Raw genomic sequence first — 16,207 nt, forward strand, 5'->3', positions numbered from 1 at the left:
TCTTCCGATCTTCTAATTGCTCCATAAAACTCATAGAGCCCAGGGTAATTATCCATAGGTTTTTCATAAATTGCAAATTATCAATTGATTCTCCATAAATTGGTGTCTGCAAGCTGTGTAAATATTGGGGAAGTGAATGCTGTGCTGTTGGAATGACGATGGTAATAAAATTATCCATAGGTTTTCCATACATTACAAATTATCAATTGATTCTCCATAAATTAGAAAAAAAAATGTGAGGTGTCTGCAAGCTGTGTAAATATTGGGGAAGTGAATGCTGTGCTGTTGGAATGACGATGGTAATAAAATTATCCATAGGTTTTCCATACATTACAAATTATCAATTGATTCTCCATAAATTAGAAAAAAAAATGTGAGGTGTCTGCAAGCTGTGTAAATATTGGGGAAGTGAATGCTGTGCTGTTGGAATGACGATGGTGCGCGGTAAACATACAGCACTTTGCTCACTCATAATTTAAAGAGATAATGTTAATCTAAAGAAAATTTGAAGAAACGTCCTTTGTAATTTGTAATTATTTATTTATCTGTAATTTCCCAAGTCATTGTTGTAAATAAATGTCTAATGAGATTTATAATACCTAAATAAACAATTGAATAACTCTCAATATTTTATTTTTATTTTTATGAAATGTTTGACAGAGGAATCTGGAACATCCGAGGTCTTATTGTTCCGGAATCTAAGGCTAGCCACTCACTATCAGGTACACCTGATCAGGTCCGCCTGTCAGGTCTACCTGATAGTGTGTGTGCTCATCAGGTCTACCTGATATTGAATGGCTGGCCTTAGAGATAAGAAAGAAGGAGGACAGGATAGGAGAAGCCAGCCGTTCCGAGAACAAACCTTGTTCGCCCAGGACAGAAATCGACCTAGCTCAAGGCAGGTTCTCTACCAACTGGGCACAATTTCATAGCGACAACTCCTTTTTGCGGCATCTGAGGAAGTTGGGCGGAAAAAATATGAAAATTTCCCCGTCATCGAACGTATACAACCTCTTTGAATCAACACCAGACTTCGGTTAACGTCCATCGATCGTCATTTGGTTTTCACACTTACATCTCAGTCGGTTTTCCGCCAAAAACCTCCTTTTTTGTCAACGGAGCAGAATCTTGGTAGTTACTCGACGAAATGTATCTTATTTGGATCCCCGCTGTAGCGACCTTTTTCCGTAAGTTTCATCTTAGTAATTTTTTTCATCTCACAATATTTATTGTAGATTTTTTTTTTTTTTTTTTTTTTTTTTTTAAAAATTTTTTGTTGTTTGAGAAGTTATCCTATCATGCACGCCGGCGCCATATGATGCTAGTAAAAAAAATGTCATCCGAGGGGGTCGAAGTAGGTGTTTTTGGAAAGCTCTCGTCAAGCTGATTCCAAAAATCTATAAGAAAAAAATCGTGCGAGAAGAGGTTAAATTTGATTTGTTTTCTTCTTTTTCTAGAGCTCTTTGTTTCGCTGGATGCTGGCACAGCCACAGGTAAGTTCTTCATTGATTACCACTACATTTTTGTAAAAGTGTAAATGCAGTTTCTTTGTGTTATTATGTCACAACTTTGCATTTTAGGCCGAAAACAACATTGCGAAATGCGTATGAGTCCTGCTTTAAATTTGATTTTTCTTCTTTTTCCAGAGCTCTTTGTTTCGCTGGATGCTGGCTCAGCCACAGGTAAGTTCTTGATTGATTACCACTACATTTTTGTAAAAGTGTAAATGCAGTTTCTTTGTGTTATTATGTCACAACTTTGGTGCTCACTGCAGCATTGTACCTGTCTTCATTCTCTCTTGGATTTTGGCACGATAAAACTTTAGCAGTTACAGTTCATTCTATCGTTCTATCAAACCCCTTGAAAAAAAAGGCTGTGGCTCCTTCTAAATCTTCTCATTCGAGGAAGCACACTTCAGCACCTAACATATTTATAACAGATCTTTTAAAGGTTTTCACTAGACGTATCTGGCATCGGTCGCTATGCGCATTTATATGTCATAGCTACTCATTTTCCTCACGAGGCTGAGTGGGCCCCGCAATAGCCAGTCAAGTCAGAAGAACACTCTATGCACGTTGGACACTAAAAATTTTCCAAGTCCGCCGGGAATCGAACCCAGGTCTACCGCGTGCAAGGCGAGCGCGGTGACCACTACGCCATGGGAGCTGACAAAATACTTCCACATGTAATTTGTAATATGTACACACTTCCACTTTTTGTTGTAATATGTACACAAAATGATATCAATAAAGAGGTGCTCTATTAAACTGTTGGTATAATGGAACAACTTGTTCCAAGCTGACAGTCTAAAGAAAGCACTACTTATACGTATACATGTTTCCAGGACGAATCTTCCTATCGGACAGTCAGAAGAACACTCTATGCACGTTGGACACTAAAAATTTTCCAAGCACATTCTGTCGAAATATCAATGTGGACCAAAGCGCCGGCGCCAAACCAGACTATTTGGCAGTGGTAAGTAGAATAGAACAGAATTGTTTATCCTGCTGGGACAGGGCTGAAAAGTCCCTTTATCCCCGCAGTCTAAATAAGGTCTTAGAAATTTTACATTTAAAGACGCTCATAGAGGGGCTTAATTTCACTGTATAACTTCCAAGGTCTTTCAGGAACATGAAAAGATGTACTTAGTGGAATATGAAAAGATTGCTGTAAAAAAGAAAGTAATCAATAAATCTTATTTTATTATTATTATTCTCGATTGTGGGACGATAATACCTCCGTTGTTACAGTTCCCACTACAGGCCGGGCGGTCCTACGAACCCTTGACGTTCGCGCACCCTGTGGCACGCTAGATCAAACATCGAAAAAAATCTATGTACTTACAAATTGTGCCATCTAACGGGCGGTATTTATGTCTGAGACATTCTCTTCCATCCGAACCCTCTCTTTTCACAGGCCGAGCAGACCTGCAATTTGATCGCCAAAGCGTTGCACTTCCAGCAAGGCACCTGCATGCAATCCAAAAGCCGATTCCTGGGTTTCGTAACGGGAATCACCGAAGGTTGCGCGATCACCAATTCATCGGCTGACATCTCTACGATTGATCTGAACAAGGGCAGCAACTGGATATTCATCATGTACGCGCCGCAGGGGACACTAGGAGACGATACGCAGATTGAGTGCGGGAATGGGCTGAAGGATTTTGACGCCACTGCGTAGACGCGCAAAGGATGGAGGGAAAAGGAGTGATAGGTTGCGGCACATTCGTTTTTTTAAGATTTCTGATTTTGAAACATAACTTTATTGACATGAATTGAATACATGGATGACGAGAAGAGAAGTAATGGGTTGCAGCACATTGGTTTTCATGATTTAGGTCTTGTTTTTGCTGTATGTACTAAAAATTATAACAGTATTTAAGAGGTAATAAAAAAATAAACACCTACCTATTTTGTTTCTTCCAATATTGAAAACAATGAAAATTGTGTAGGTATACATATACATAGAACTGATTCCCAAAACTGTGAAATTTCTTAGAAGCCAGATTTTAACTTGGAAAAATCACCTTTGTCTATCTGTTATTATCATTTATCAAATAAAGAATTGGCCTGTGAAGTCCTTGTTTTTATTTATTTATTTATTAGAAAATTTATAGTTACAGAAATAATTTCTCAGAAAACAGTACCTAAGTTGACATTAGAAACAATACTTTTTCATTACTACTCGTAGTATAGCCTCGCTAACTTCGCTATACTCTAGTATAATAGAAGGTAGTATGAGAAGATGAGAGACTCTGGAGAGGCGTAAATCTGAGAATCTGAGTTGATAATGTGGCGTGAATCGTCAGATCATCCCTGGGATTAGGAACCGCCTACCTCTCCTCATAGCTGATCTGAGCGCTAACTGCTTCAGCCACTGAGGTTGGTTCGTTTTGTTATTTCATAAAACCTATAAATAGGTAGCCTACTTACTTGAATATAAAAAAATCTCAAAGTTTCTAATTCTCGTTTTGTTATTCCATAAAACCCATAGGTAAAAATAATATACCGAGGGGTTGGGTAAGGTAGGAGGGGCGTGAAAAAATGAGAATATGCCCAAAGGGGGCGCCATGCAAAAAAGTTTGAGAACCACTGCTCTAGTATAATAGAAGGTAGAAGTATGAGAAGATGAGACTCTGGAGAGGCGTAAATCTGAGAATCTGAGTTGATAAAGTGGCGTGAATCGTCAGATCATCCCTGGGATTAGGAACCGCCTACCTCTTCTCATAGCTGATCTGACGAGTTACGTGAAAAACATCAGAATAATAATCTTGCTCCTGTAATAATAATAATAATAATAATAATAATAATAGACTCTTGAGTGGAAGGCAACCACTAGGCGAGGTTAACGCCTTAGGACGCGTGCTACCAGTTATATCACGTTCCTTATGTGCCGGTAGTTATCAGGCATGCTGAATCAATAACTGCTTAGCTTCACACTTATAAACCTGATGAATCTCTGGCACAAGGGTGCGGTGCCAACATTCTGGCACGACGGGAATGACCAATGTAGACTGCCTAGGCACCTACCTAGGAGGGAAATAATAATAGACTCTTGAGTGGAAGGCAACCACTAGGCGAGGTTAACGCCTTAGGCGTTCTCTACCACCTAACCCTTAGAGTTCCATTATTACGTGGTCAAATTCTCAACTAAATGAGGATAAAGTTCCATACCTCGGCTGGGATCGAACCCACGCCCTCCTGATTACCAGGCGAGCGTCTTGACCACTACGCCACCGAGGCAGGTTCCTGTATGCTTTGGTCTGAAATTGAAAGAAGAGATATAATCAGGGCTCCATTTATATTGTCAGCTTAGAACAAGATGGGATCATCATGCTGAAGCTGTGTTCACACATAGGTGACGCCGTCGATGTCGACTCAAACCGTCCACACTGTCTCGACAACATAGATTCACCTCGTCGATCGACGGCGTCGACCATGTGTGGACGCAGCTTTACAAAGGCTGAACCGTTTTGGAAGTCAGACATTGTGTCCCGATAAATTCGCTTGGGTAATTATGCAGAAGTCACGTCCGTGGAAAAGAAAAGCTCCTTTTGGTATTTAACCTAACCCTATAATAACACTAATCACTGCTCTAATTGTGAAAACTCCTTCTTGCGTTTAACTTAACCCTATAATAACACTGGTCACTGCTCGTTTGTGCCAGTTCCTTCGGTAGCAATATTCCACGGACGTGACTTCTGCACAAGTGCCTTCGCTTGTGACTTGTCCAATGCTTTATGTCTTCGCCCCAAGGGTACTGACATAGTGGTCATGGAAAGCATGGCTCACGCGCAGACCAGTCGGACCTTTGAAACCGGTCAGTTTGAAACCGATCTGTCAGGCCAACCACTCATTATCAGGTAGACCTGATCAGGTGCCAGGTATACCTGATTGAGTTAGTTCTACCTGATATTGTGTGTGCTCATCAGGTATCAGGTAGACCTGACATTCGGATATTTTTGGCCGTACCTGTCAGGTCTACCTAATAGTGACTGTGCTCATCAGGTGTCAGGCATACCGGATCAGGTGAACTGATCAGGTCTACCTGATCGTGACTGGCTGGTCTCAGACAGTCTGAGTGTGGATGTCAAACAGTCTGATGATGACCTTCATAATGACCACCGTGTCCGCACCCCATGTGTCTTCCCGTGTGAGCTTCTTATTGGTCGATTTAATTTGGTCACTCATTTCTGTTTTGGTTTTTCTTTTTCTCTCTCTCTCTCTCCGCTTACTCTCCTCTTCTCTCAGTCTCTCATCCGCCAAGCACAGCAGCACCATCCACCACACCAATCTCTATCTTTCCTTTTGGTAAGCACAAGTTTTGTCCACGTTTGGTTTTTTTGGGGTCTCTTTTCTATTTCCGAACTGTTGTTGGTGTTGGTTTCTTTCGTAGTGTTTCTTTAATTTCCTTTGATTTCTCCATCTTTTGGTTCATTTGGTTCTGTTTAGAGTCTTTTCTTTTCCGAATTGTTTCTTTTGTAGTTTTTTTTATTTGGTTTTCTCATTATATTTCCTTGGATTTTTAACCTATTTTTTTCCATTGTTTTTAGGTTAGATAAGAAACATATACCTAATTTAATTTGTATATTATACCTAATAGGTAGTTTATATTCTTATTTGTCCATTACTTTGTCTATATTTTATTTGTTTTTCATATTCTTGTTTATTAATTTGCGCGAACTTCTATGTAATACCCATTGTTAGACCTTAGAAAACTGGCATGCTTCCTAGTTCAATACTTTGGTGCATGGTATCTCGAGAACTAAATTCTAAATGTAGATACTTTTTCCCATATTTTCATGTAAATATTTCCCCATTTTTTCTTGTAAATGTCTGTAAAATTACGTGATTTTTTGAAAGTTCTTTTAAATATACCCCATATTTTCTTGTAAATTTGACATTTTATCAAAAGCCTAACAACCCTTTGGTAAGAAATTGACCTTAATTTCAAACTTAAACGAACTCGAAAAATTCGTAAACTGTCAATCCAAAGATACAACCCTTGTCTAAAAAAAGGTCGATTCCCTCATTTCTATCTCTCTCTCTCTCTCTCTCTCTCTCTCTCTCTCTCTCTCTCTCTCTCTCTCTCTCTCTCTCTCTCTCTCTCTCTCTCCTTTACTCTTTCCCTTCTTCTCTCTCACTTACTTAAAGTTACATGATGTAGAGAGAGAGAGAGAGCGAGAGAAGGAGAGAGAGGTGAAGAGAGAGGTGTGGGTGTGGGAGATAGAAGGAGGGAGAGAGAGAGGGATTATGTTTTTAATATTTCAGTATCAATATCTCAATATTATTACGGTTCTAGGTTCATTCTTCCTCTTCCTTCTTCTTCTTATTCCTCCTCCTCCTCCTCTTCTTCTTCTTCTTCTTCTTCTTCTTATTCCTCCTCCTCTTCTTCTTCTTGCTCATTCCTTCCTCTCTGTCCTCTCTCTCTCTTTCCTATTTTTCTCTCTCTCTTACTCCCCGATACAATATACCTTTCTCTCTCCCTCCTATTCTTATCCTCTCTCTTCCTCCTTTCTCTTTCTATCCTCTTTTTTCTCTCTCTCTCCCTCTCATTTTGACATTTCTATCAATCTCAACTTCACCTCAAATATTCCTCTCTCTCTCCCTCTCCCTCTCTCTCTCTCTCTCTTTCTCTCTCTCTCTCTCTTTCTCTCTCTCTCCCTAAGGTTCAATAACAAAATGTAATAACCGAAATTTTAATTTGTACTGTGGTAGGTCCCCCCTCCTCTCTCTCTCCTGTCTCTCTCTCTCTCTCTCTCTCTCTCTCTCTCTCTCTCTCTCTTCTCTTCTCTCCTGCAGTACCTGTCAGGTCTACCTGATAGTGACTGTGCTCATCAGGTGTCAGCCATACCGGATCAGGTGAACTGATCAAGTATACCTGATAGTGACTGGCTGGTCTGAGACAGTCTGAGTGTGGATGTCAAACAGTCTGATAATGACCTTCATAAAGACCACTGTGTCCGCACCCCATGTGTCTTCCCGTGTGAGCTTCTTATTGGTCGATTTAATTTGGTCACTCATTTCTGTTTTGGTTTTTCTTTTTCTCTCTCTCTCTCTCCGCTTACTCTCCTCTTCTCTCAGTCTCTCATCCGCCAAGCACAGCAGCACCATCCACCACACCAATCTCTATCTTTCCTTTTGGTAAGCACAAGTTTTGTCCACGTTTGGTTTTTTTGGGGGTCTCTTTTCTATTTCCAACTGTTGTTAAGAAACATATACCTATTTAATTTGCATATTATACATAATAGCTAGTTTATATTCTTATTTGTCCATTACTTTGTCTATATTTTATTTGTTTTTCGTTTTCTTGTCTATTAATTTGCGCGAACTTCTATGTAGTACCCATTGTTAGACCTTAGAAAACTGGCATGCTTCTTAATTTCGCTGTATACTTTGGTGCATGATATCTCGAGAACTAAATTCTAAATGTACTTTTTCCTTAACATATTTTCATGTAAATATTTCACATCTGTAAAATTACCTTGTTTGTTTACCTTGTTTATCCTGCCCGAATAGGACTGAAAAGTCTCTTTACCCCAGCAGTCTAAACAAGGTCTCGTATATTTGATGGGTTAAAGAGAATTGTTGTTGGTGTTGGTTTCTTTCGTAGTGTTTCTTTAATTTCCTTTGATTTCTCCATGTTTCCTTTTGTAAGCACAAGTTTTTTTCCTCTTTTGGTTCATTTGGGTAAAGTCTTTTCTTTTCCGAATTGTTTCTTTTGTAGTTTTTTTTATTTGGTTTTCTCATTATATTTCCTTGGATTTTTAACCTATTTTTTTTTTCCCTTTTTTTTTTCATTGTTTTTAGGTTAGATAAGAAACATATACCTATTTAATTTGCATATTATACATAATAGCTAGTTTATATTCTTATTTGTCCATTACTTTGTCTATATTTTATTTGTTTTTCGTTTTCTTGTCTATTAATTTGCGCGAACTTCTATGTAGTACCCATTGTTAGACCTTAGAAAACTGGCATGCTTCTTAGTTTAATATACTTTGGTGTATGGCATGGTATCTCGAGAACTAAATTCTAAATGTACTTTTTCCTTAACATATTTTCATGTAAATATTTCACATCTGTAAAATTACCTTGTTTGTTTACCTTGTTTATCCTGCCCGAATAGGACTGAAAAGTCTCTTTACCCCAGCAGTCTAAACAAGGTCTCGTATATTTGATGGGTTAAAGAATAATACATAAAACTAACAATTCAGTAAAAAGACCTTGCTTAACTAGAAAAAAATTACGTGATTTTTTTAAAGTTCTTTTAAATATACCCCATATTTTCTTGTAAATTTGACATTTTATCAAAAGACTAACAACCCTTTGGTAAGAAATTGACCTTAATTTCAAACTTAAACGAACTCGAAAAATTCGTAAACTGTCAATCCAAAGATACAATAACCCTTGTCTAAAAAAAGGTCGATTCCCTCACTTGCGCACAAACAAACGAAGCGGGAATCATTAATTATGACGTCATCGCACAGGAGAGCGTATGCCGTGACGTCAAACTTCACGATTTACCGGTGATTTTTAAATCGATTTATCTCGGGATCTAGAAGTCGAAGAAAAAGAAAAATTCCGTTGATCCTCATTTTTCCTGCTCTATGACTTTGAAACATCACCCAAGTAAGCGCAACTGATCTATTGAGAACTCAGTCCTCCTATGTTGTTTTACTGTTTGTGGAGCATACTGTAGGTATAGTTGTATAGTAGTATAGTTGAATAAGAAGAGTAAGAGGTATGGTGTGTGTATGGGAGTATGCTACTATGTTATTTTTAATACCGAATTCATTTCCAAAGTCTTGTTACAATATTTCCACATGCATTATGTATGAACCAGGAGGTAGGAGGGGTGGGGGGGGGAGATGGGGAGAAGGCTGGTATATTGGCAACAGTGTGGGTAGGAATGGGTAGGTACATTGATATTATGTTGTATCGAAGAATATTAAGAAAAAGGAGGGGGAGGAGGAGGAGAAGAAGGAGGAGGAGAAGAAGAAGAAGGAGGAGGAGGAGGAGAAGAAAGAGGAGGAGGAGAAGAAGGAGGAGGAGAAGAAGAAAGAGGAGGAGGAGAAGAAGGAGGAGGAGGAGGAGGAGAAGAAGAAAGAGGAGGAGGAGAAGAACGAGGAGGAGAAGAAGAAAGGGGAGGAGAAGAAGGAGGAGGAGTAGAAGAAAGGGGAGGAGAAGAAGGAGGAGGAGTAGAAGAAGGAGAAGGAGAAGAACGAGGAGGAGAAGAAGAAAGGGGAGGAGAAGAAGGAGGAGGAGTAGAAGAAGGAGAAGGAGAAGAAGGAGGAGGAGAAGAAGGAGGAAGAGAAGAAGAAGGAGGAGGAGGAGAAGAAGGAGGAGGAGGAGAAGAAGGAGGAGAAGAAAAAGGAGGAGGAGAAAGTAAAGGAGGAGAAGGAGAGGATTGAGGAAACCTAAGAGGCAAGAAATACGATGAGGAGGGGAAGAAGAAGAGTCAGCTGAGATTAAAAATCAAATTTGGGGTCCTGATGGTTTGTACGGTAGGAATACGAACCTTTATGGTTTTCTGGACAAAATTTGCACCACCACTTTCGTGTTCCTGGTAAAAAGACCTTTACGAAGGTATAACTAAATACTTCTTCTTCTTCTTCTTCTTCTTCTTCTTCTTCTTCTTCTTTTACTTCTTCTTCTTTTACTGCGTCTTTTCCCACTCAAGTGGGGTCGACGTTTTGAATCAACCTCTTCCATGCGCCTCGGTTTTGGGCGTGGCTAACTTCCAACTTCTTCTCTTTCAAATCCTGTTTCACTTTGTCCATATTATATCTATCGCAGAAACGCTTGCGCAAAAACAAACGAAGCGGAAGTCATGAATTATGACGTCATCGCCTACGGGAGCGTATGCCGTTGACGTCACGATTTACCGGTATTTTTTAAATCGATTTATCTCGGGATCTAGAAGTCGTAGAAGAAAAAGAAAAATTCCGTTGGTCCTCATTTTTCCTACTCTATGACTTTGAAATATCACCCAAGTAAGCGCAACTGATCTATTTAACACCAATACATAATATGTACTAATTTTCTGAGGATTTGATATGGGATGTCAACAATTCGACGGCAAATACAACGAAAAGGTGTAGAAATTGTGAGAGACAGCTCATAGAAAATGTAGAAACCGTGCATGAGACAGCTGCTCATACCTAGAAAGTGTAGAAATTGCGAGACAGCTCATAGAAGGTGTAGAATCCGTGAGAAAGGAAAATACAAGAAATGTGTTTGTAGAAAAAAGTGAGTGTGTGAGACTAATTCAAAGTGACAGTATATTTTCTTTTGATATTTTGTATTAGGGCATTAGGCTGAGTAGGAATTTCATTCGGAAACTTCGACTTCAAACTTGAAAGGTTTTATTTAAGAAGAACCCAGAGAAGAAAATGTGTATTTTTAAATAAAACTGGAATATTTTTGATTTGATAATATAATTTGGGAGGACTTTACAAAAACCCGAGTATCCTCTCGGTTCCTTTGTTTAGGTACTTATTAGTTTTCCCCTTAAAAAAACAAAAAAAAAAAAACAAAAAACAAAGAAAAACAAAAACAAGGTAGGTTTAAGTTTAGATTTAGAGGCTAAATTTTTCAACATTTTAGGAACATTCAGGCGTACCTGTCAGCTCTCACTGATAGTGAGTGGCCGGCCTAAGTCATTATCATAAGTCATCATAACATTTCATTCTTTCCAGCCAGCCTAGTTAGCTTAGTTGGTAGTGCGTCTGCCTTGTAAGCGCTAGGCCGCGGGTTCGATTCCCGCCCGAGGTTCACACTGCACAGTTTTTTACTGCGACGTTTTTTTACTGTCTAGTGTGAACTCAACGGAACGGAACAGTTTTTTACTGTCCAACAGTAAAAAACATCGCAGTTGTGAACCTAGTGTAATGGTCAAAAATTTTGTGCCTCATGAGGAAATTTTTCATCGCTAGCTCCCGGTCTCACCCGGCCTAATAGTCTTATCCGTATAGCATAAAAAAGGTTTGGAGGCTATTCTATTCTATCGATTATAGTTGTTCTAAGCCTCAGCTTCTTATTTAGCTATCGAAAATTCAAAACACACATAGGCTGTACGGAACATGTACCTATTATCAAGGAAGGGCTAGCAAATCCGAGAGGGAGAAAAAGGAAAAGTGTTTTAAGTAGAAAACAAAAGAGATATAAAAAAAAGCGAGGAAAACAGATAAGGAGAGAGAGGGGAGGAATTTAAAATTAATTTTATTCAAACACTACTAACTAAGGAAGCTGAAGACAAGCAAGGAGAAGAAGAAATGAGAGAGAAGAAGAAGAATAAGGAGGAGGAGGAGAAATAGGAACAGAATGAGATGGAAAAGAAGAAATGGCAAAGAATGGAGGAAAAATAGAAGAAAATATGAAGAGAAATAAGTGAAGAAGATAAAGAAGAATGGAAGATGAACGAGAAATAAATGAAGTAGAAATACCAAAGGAGGAGAAGAAGAAGAAAAAAGAAGAAGGCCAAAAATTAGGAGTCAAAGAAATAGCAGAAGATTTAGGACCAGAAATAGACAAAACTTGTCCCTATAATTCTGGACCACCCTGTATAACACTACTTACTTGGACATGGATAAATATATAACAATACTTCAATCATCAATACACATCAAGCCAGCTCCATCATCAAAAGCATAAGGCTTAACAATCTGCCTTGTTCCTCTTAATCTTAAAATGAGACAGCTTTCAGAATGGAGGAGTTGCAATTGGGAAAATATTGATAAAAGGTCGATTCCTACGTCGTTAAAATTTGTGAAAAATCCGAATCTGAGGTCAAAACTCCGAAAAAGTAACTTTAAAAGGTCGAAAATTCAATTTTTAATTGCCGTACCCCCAAAGATGATAAAAAAGCATAAAAAGTGTGGGGGTAAAAAAAGAAGAAGAAAAATGGAAAAAGTGGAAAAATGTGAAGAAGAGATTGAAGAAAAGTAACTGACGGATATAAATAAAGAGATTGAAGGAGTACGAAAGGAGAAAGCTAGAAAAAAAAGGGTGAGAGAGATGAAATGGGGAAGGGAGAAAGAGAAAGAGAGGGAAATGGAAGAGAGAGCGAGAGAAAGAGAGAGAGAGAGGGAAATGGAAGACAGAGAGAGAGAGGGAAAGGGAAGAGAGAGCGAGAGAGGGCGAGATGTTGGAGAAATAAGCAAAGAAGGGTAGCGAGAGAGATAAGCATAGATTGTAAGGATACTATGATTTATAAAGTAAGGTTTACATGATGTTCTGTTACCCACTCCAAAGATGGCCCTCTGAAAGCATTTGAAAAGCCATTAGGTATTGCCATAGCATTTGAAAAGCCATTAGGTATTGCCATAGCATTTGAAAAGCCATTAGGTATTGCCATTATTGCCAGCGAAATAAATTCAACTCGGACTCGGTTTGATTGCAAAAACTACACAGTGGTAGAAAGGACTTTTAGTTTCTATGTATATGGTCAGTTCATATCCTGTTCTCAGAGGACCTGATGAACACAGACGAGAAAGCAATACAGGTCGCACAGGACTGGAAAAACACAATCAAACGGCATTTTTGGTGATCTTGAGTAAGTAGGTATGTTATTATGTTAAGGCGGTCTCTTCCTGATCCCTGTCCACTTTAGTGTGCCGCGTCCACTTTAGTTTAGTACTAAGTATTGCACTGCAAGCTGCAAGTAAGTAGGTATGTTATTATTATGTTAAGGCGGTCTCTTCCTGATCCCTGTCCACTTTAGTGTACCGTGTCCACTTTAGTTTAGTACTAAGTATTGCACTGCAATCTGCAAGTAAGTAAGTCGTTAGCCATACCGGCGGAAACAGTGGGTACCCGATATTATCAGACTACCCGATTCTAGCAAACCTTCCCCTGGATACTAATCATTGCAGATCACCTTCAGGCCACCCTGGGATCCAAAATAAGCAATCAGTAGCCAACGATCCTTGATTGAGTGCCATACTAGCTGTTCAGTAAGTGACAGCAGTTTCATTAGGTTCACACTAGTTCAATAGGTGACCGGAGTTTGGTATTTGACAGTGATACAAAGACTAAAACAACAGTGAGAGGACTAAGGAAACCAGAGATACCAACCAAGGAACTTAGAAAACTGCAGAAGTGACTTCAGTTCAAGTTGTACAACGACCAGAACAGTGAAAGAACTGAGAGAAAAATCCCAGAGAAAGGAACTCTCCCTGGTGAAGGAACCCACTCTTGTGAAGAAGAAACGAAACGTTGCCCAACTAATTAAAGCGAAAAGACATCAAAAGTTACGAGCTTTGTCTAAGTTTCTTCGTAGTCTACGGGTCTGTAACCTACGACAAACTAAGAAGGAACTCCGGTTACTCCAGTTTACATCCCAGGTAAAATTTTGACTGAAAAGGTCCTTTACATCCAGTTCAAATATCAACACAAACCATCCAATTCTTTCATCCTCCAACCAAACAAACCATCTAGGAATTTCGGACGAATAATTCTGGGGCCAATCCAGCCCAAATATCAAACAAATCTCAATATGAATCCCATCCTCGCGCTATTGGCCACTCTAACGGCCTTCGGCCTCTTCCTCGGTTGTTCGGGGGGGCCCCCCCCCCCCTACCTAAACGGCCCTGCGGAGAACCAAAAGTTTCAGTCAAGTTTTTTGCAAGTTCGTTTCTTGTTGATCCAGCACCTAAAAGTGAAGTACCTAGGTATTTTGTCTCTTTCCGTCCGTCTGATGAGAGGGACATATTACACGATGCTACGACTAGGGTTGCCAACCGTACGTTATTTCCCGGAACAATCCGTATTTTTGTCAAAAATCAAATGTTCCGCCGGAACACACCTTTGTTCCGGTTTTTTTCCAAATCTATGGAAAATACGGGAACTGACTAATAAACAGAAAAAAATACAAAAAAAAGTTTAAAAAGATAGGTAGGTACGTACGAAAAACAAAAAAACCCGCGAGCCAAGTAGGTAGTGTAGTGTAGGTAGTAACGTACTAGTACGAATGTATAACGTACAGCGTACAGGGGCATGAGAATGCATGCCTTTGTTCCGGGTAAAAATCGGGAAATCCGTATTTTTTCACCATTTTGCTAGTTTGTTCCGTATATGCCGAAAAAAAAGTTGGCAACCCTACTGTAGATACTTATAATATCTATATAGGTAGCTATATCTATGTATACTAGCATCAGGACCGGCGATAGGAATAAATAGATGATAGGCAGACAGGACTGTTACGCTGAACAAAAAAACGAGCTCAGACAAAAGAGTAATTTCCTAGTTGGTCAATTTGAAAACATTGCTCAAGAAGAGCTGCATATTATGTATATCAAACGCCTAGAGGGGCGTGAAAAGATGAGAATATGCCCAAAGGGGGCGCCATGCAAAAAAGTTTGAGAACCAGTGCTCTAACAAATGATAGACCTCTATCAAACCTCGTATCATCCGAAATAGACTCGTAATGAAGAAGGCCCCTTTACAACCCCCTTATCTCTAACCTAGCAACTCCCCTGATAAAAGAAAAAGGACTCGAGGTGTCTCGTTGTTCTTCAGGGCAAACCAATCAAACGTCAATCATAACTATCACTGTCACTTACCAAGGTGCAGACTGCAGACAATAATCACTGTAGACCCTAATCACTGTAGGGGAAGGTTTCCAAAACCTGGTCCGGGTACTCGGTTTTCTAACCCACCCGGCAGAAAATCCATTCATCATCAGGATCTAAAGGCAAGTCTGGCTGAGGGACTATAAACAGGGAGTATACTAGTCCAAATTCCTCACGCTATATCAATAGTCAATGGAAGCTACCAATACCAAAAGAATTGGCCAGTGACCAGTGTTATTATAGGGTTAGGTTAAACACGAAAAGGAGCTTTCACAATTAGAGCAGTAATTAGTGTTATTATAGGGTTAGGTTAAACACAAAAAGGAGATTTCTTTTTCATGGCTTCTGAATACCTGGACATCAACTTCACGCCAACACACCTACAACCTCCCGTCAGTATTGCTCCAAAAGATCAGATCACCTTCATTCAAAACCAGTGGTAATTATACAAAAGTCACGTCCGTGGAAAAGAAAAGCTCCTTTTTGTATTTAACCTAACCCTATAATAACCAGGGTCACTGCTCGTTTGTGCCAGTTCTTTTGGTAGCAATATTCCACGGACATGACTTCTGCACAAGTACCAAACCAGTTGACGAGTTCCTGGAGCTATCAACCAAGGAAGTTGAGGAGAATGCTGAATTCTGATTGAAGGAACGTCGCAGCAACAACACAACAATGACATCTCTGTATAACTGCTAGGGTTTTTAGTGACGGCGTTTTTACCCTTCATTTGGTGACGAGCTATCCGCCTACTCATAACGATCTCACCCAGCCTAAGTGGTGTAGTGAGACAAGAAATTTCTCGTTTTTTCTCGTCTCCTCTTGAAATTTACGAGACGAAACATGTTAAGTGTAAATGTAAATGCAGTTTCTTTGTGTTATTATATCACAACTTAGGTGCTCCTGCAGCATTGTAGCGTTTTCCCAATATCTCAATAATCCTAAAATCCAATGTTTACCTACCATGCTGGCACCGGTCGCTATGCGCATTTATATGTCATAGCTACTCATTTTCCTCACGAGGCTGAGTGGGCCCCGCAACATCCAGTCACGGATTTTTTTTTTTTTTTTTTTTAAATTTCTTGACCCCGCCGGGAATCGAACCCGGGTCTCCCGCGTGCAAGGCGAGTGCAG

The 16,207-nt window shown here is 39.5% G+C and overlaps 1 protein-coding gene across 2 annotated transcripts; it reads left to right on the top strand.

Moving 5' to 3' along the window:
- The first annotated feature begins 1,006 nt into the window (after window positions 1-1,006).
- LOC103520623 lies at window positions 1,007-3,576 on the top strand. 2 transcript variants are annotated; one of them, XM_008485724.3, is made up of 4 exons: window positions 1,007-1,187; window positions 1,458-1,493; window positions 2,345-2,475; window positions 2,917-3,576. In XM_008485724.3, the coding sequence occupies exons 1-4, from the start codon at window positions 1,148-1,150 to the stop codon at window positions 3,178-3,180; spliced, it is 471 nt and encodes a 156-aa protein (XP_008483946.1). In that variant the 5' UTR covers window positions 1,007-1,147; the 3' UTR covers window positions 3,181-3,576. The 2 variants fall into 2 exon arrangements, with proteins under 2 accessions (XP_008483946.1, XP_008483947.1); XM_008485725.3 differs by lacking the exon at window positions 1,458-1,493 and adding an exon at window positions 1,647-1,682 and having other exon boundaries at window positions 1,010-1,187.
- The last annotated feature ends 12,631 nt before the right edge of the window (window positions 3,577-16,207 follow it).

The sequence above is a fragment of the Diaphorina citri genome, unplaced genomic scaffold (assembly GCF_000475195.1).
Source record: "Diaphorina citri unplaced genomic scaffold, Diaci psyllid genome assembly version 1.1 scaffold3855, whole genome shotgun sequence".
NCBI classification, from domain to species: Eukaryota; Metazoa; Arthropoda; class Insecta; order Hemiptera; family Psyllidae; genus Diaphorina; species Diaphorina citri.

Excerpts from the sequence above, each read along its gene's own strand:
- LOC103520623 (XM_008485724.3), top strand. The coding sequence starts at position 1,148 with ATGTATCTTATTTGGATCCCCGCTGTAGCGACCTTTTTCC. Across the intron at positions 1,188-1,457 it reads CGCTGTAGCGACCTTTTTCC|AGCTCTTTGTTTCGCTGGAT; the intron begins GTAAGTTTCATC and ends TTCTTTTTCTAG. Across the intron at positions 2,476-2,916 it reads AACCAGACTATTTGGCAGTG|GCCGAGCAGACCTGCAATTT; the intron begins GTAAGTAGAATA and ends CTCTTTTCACAG.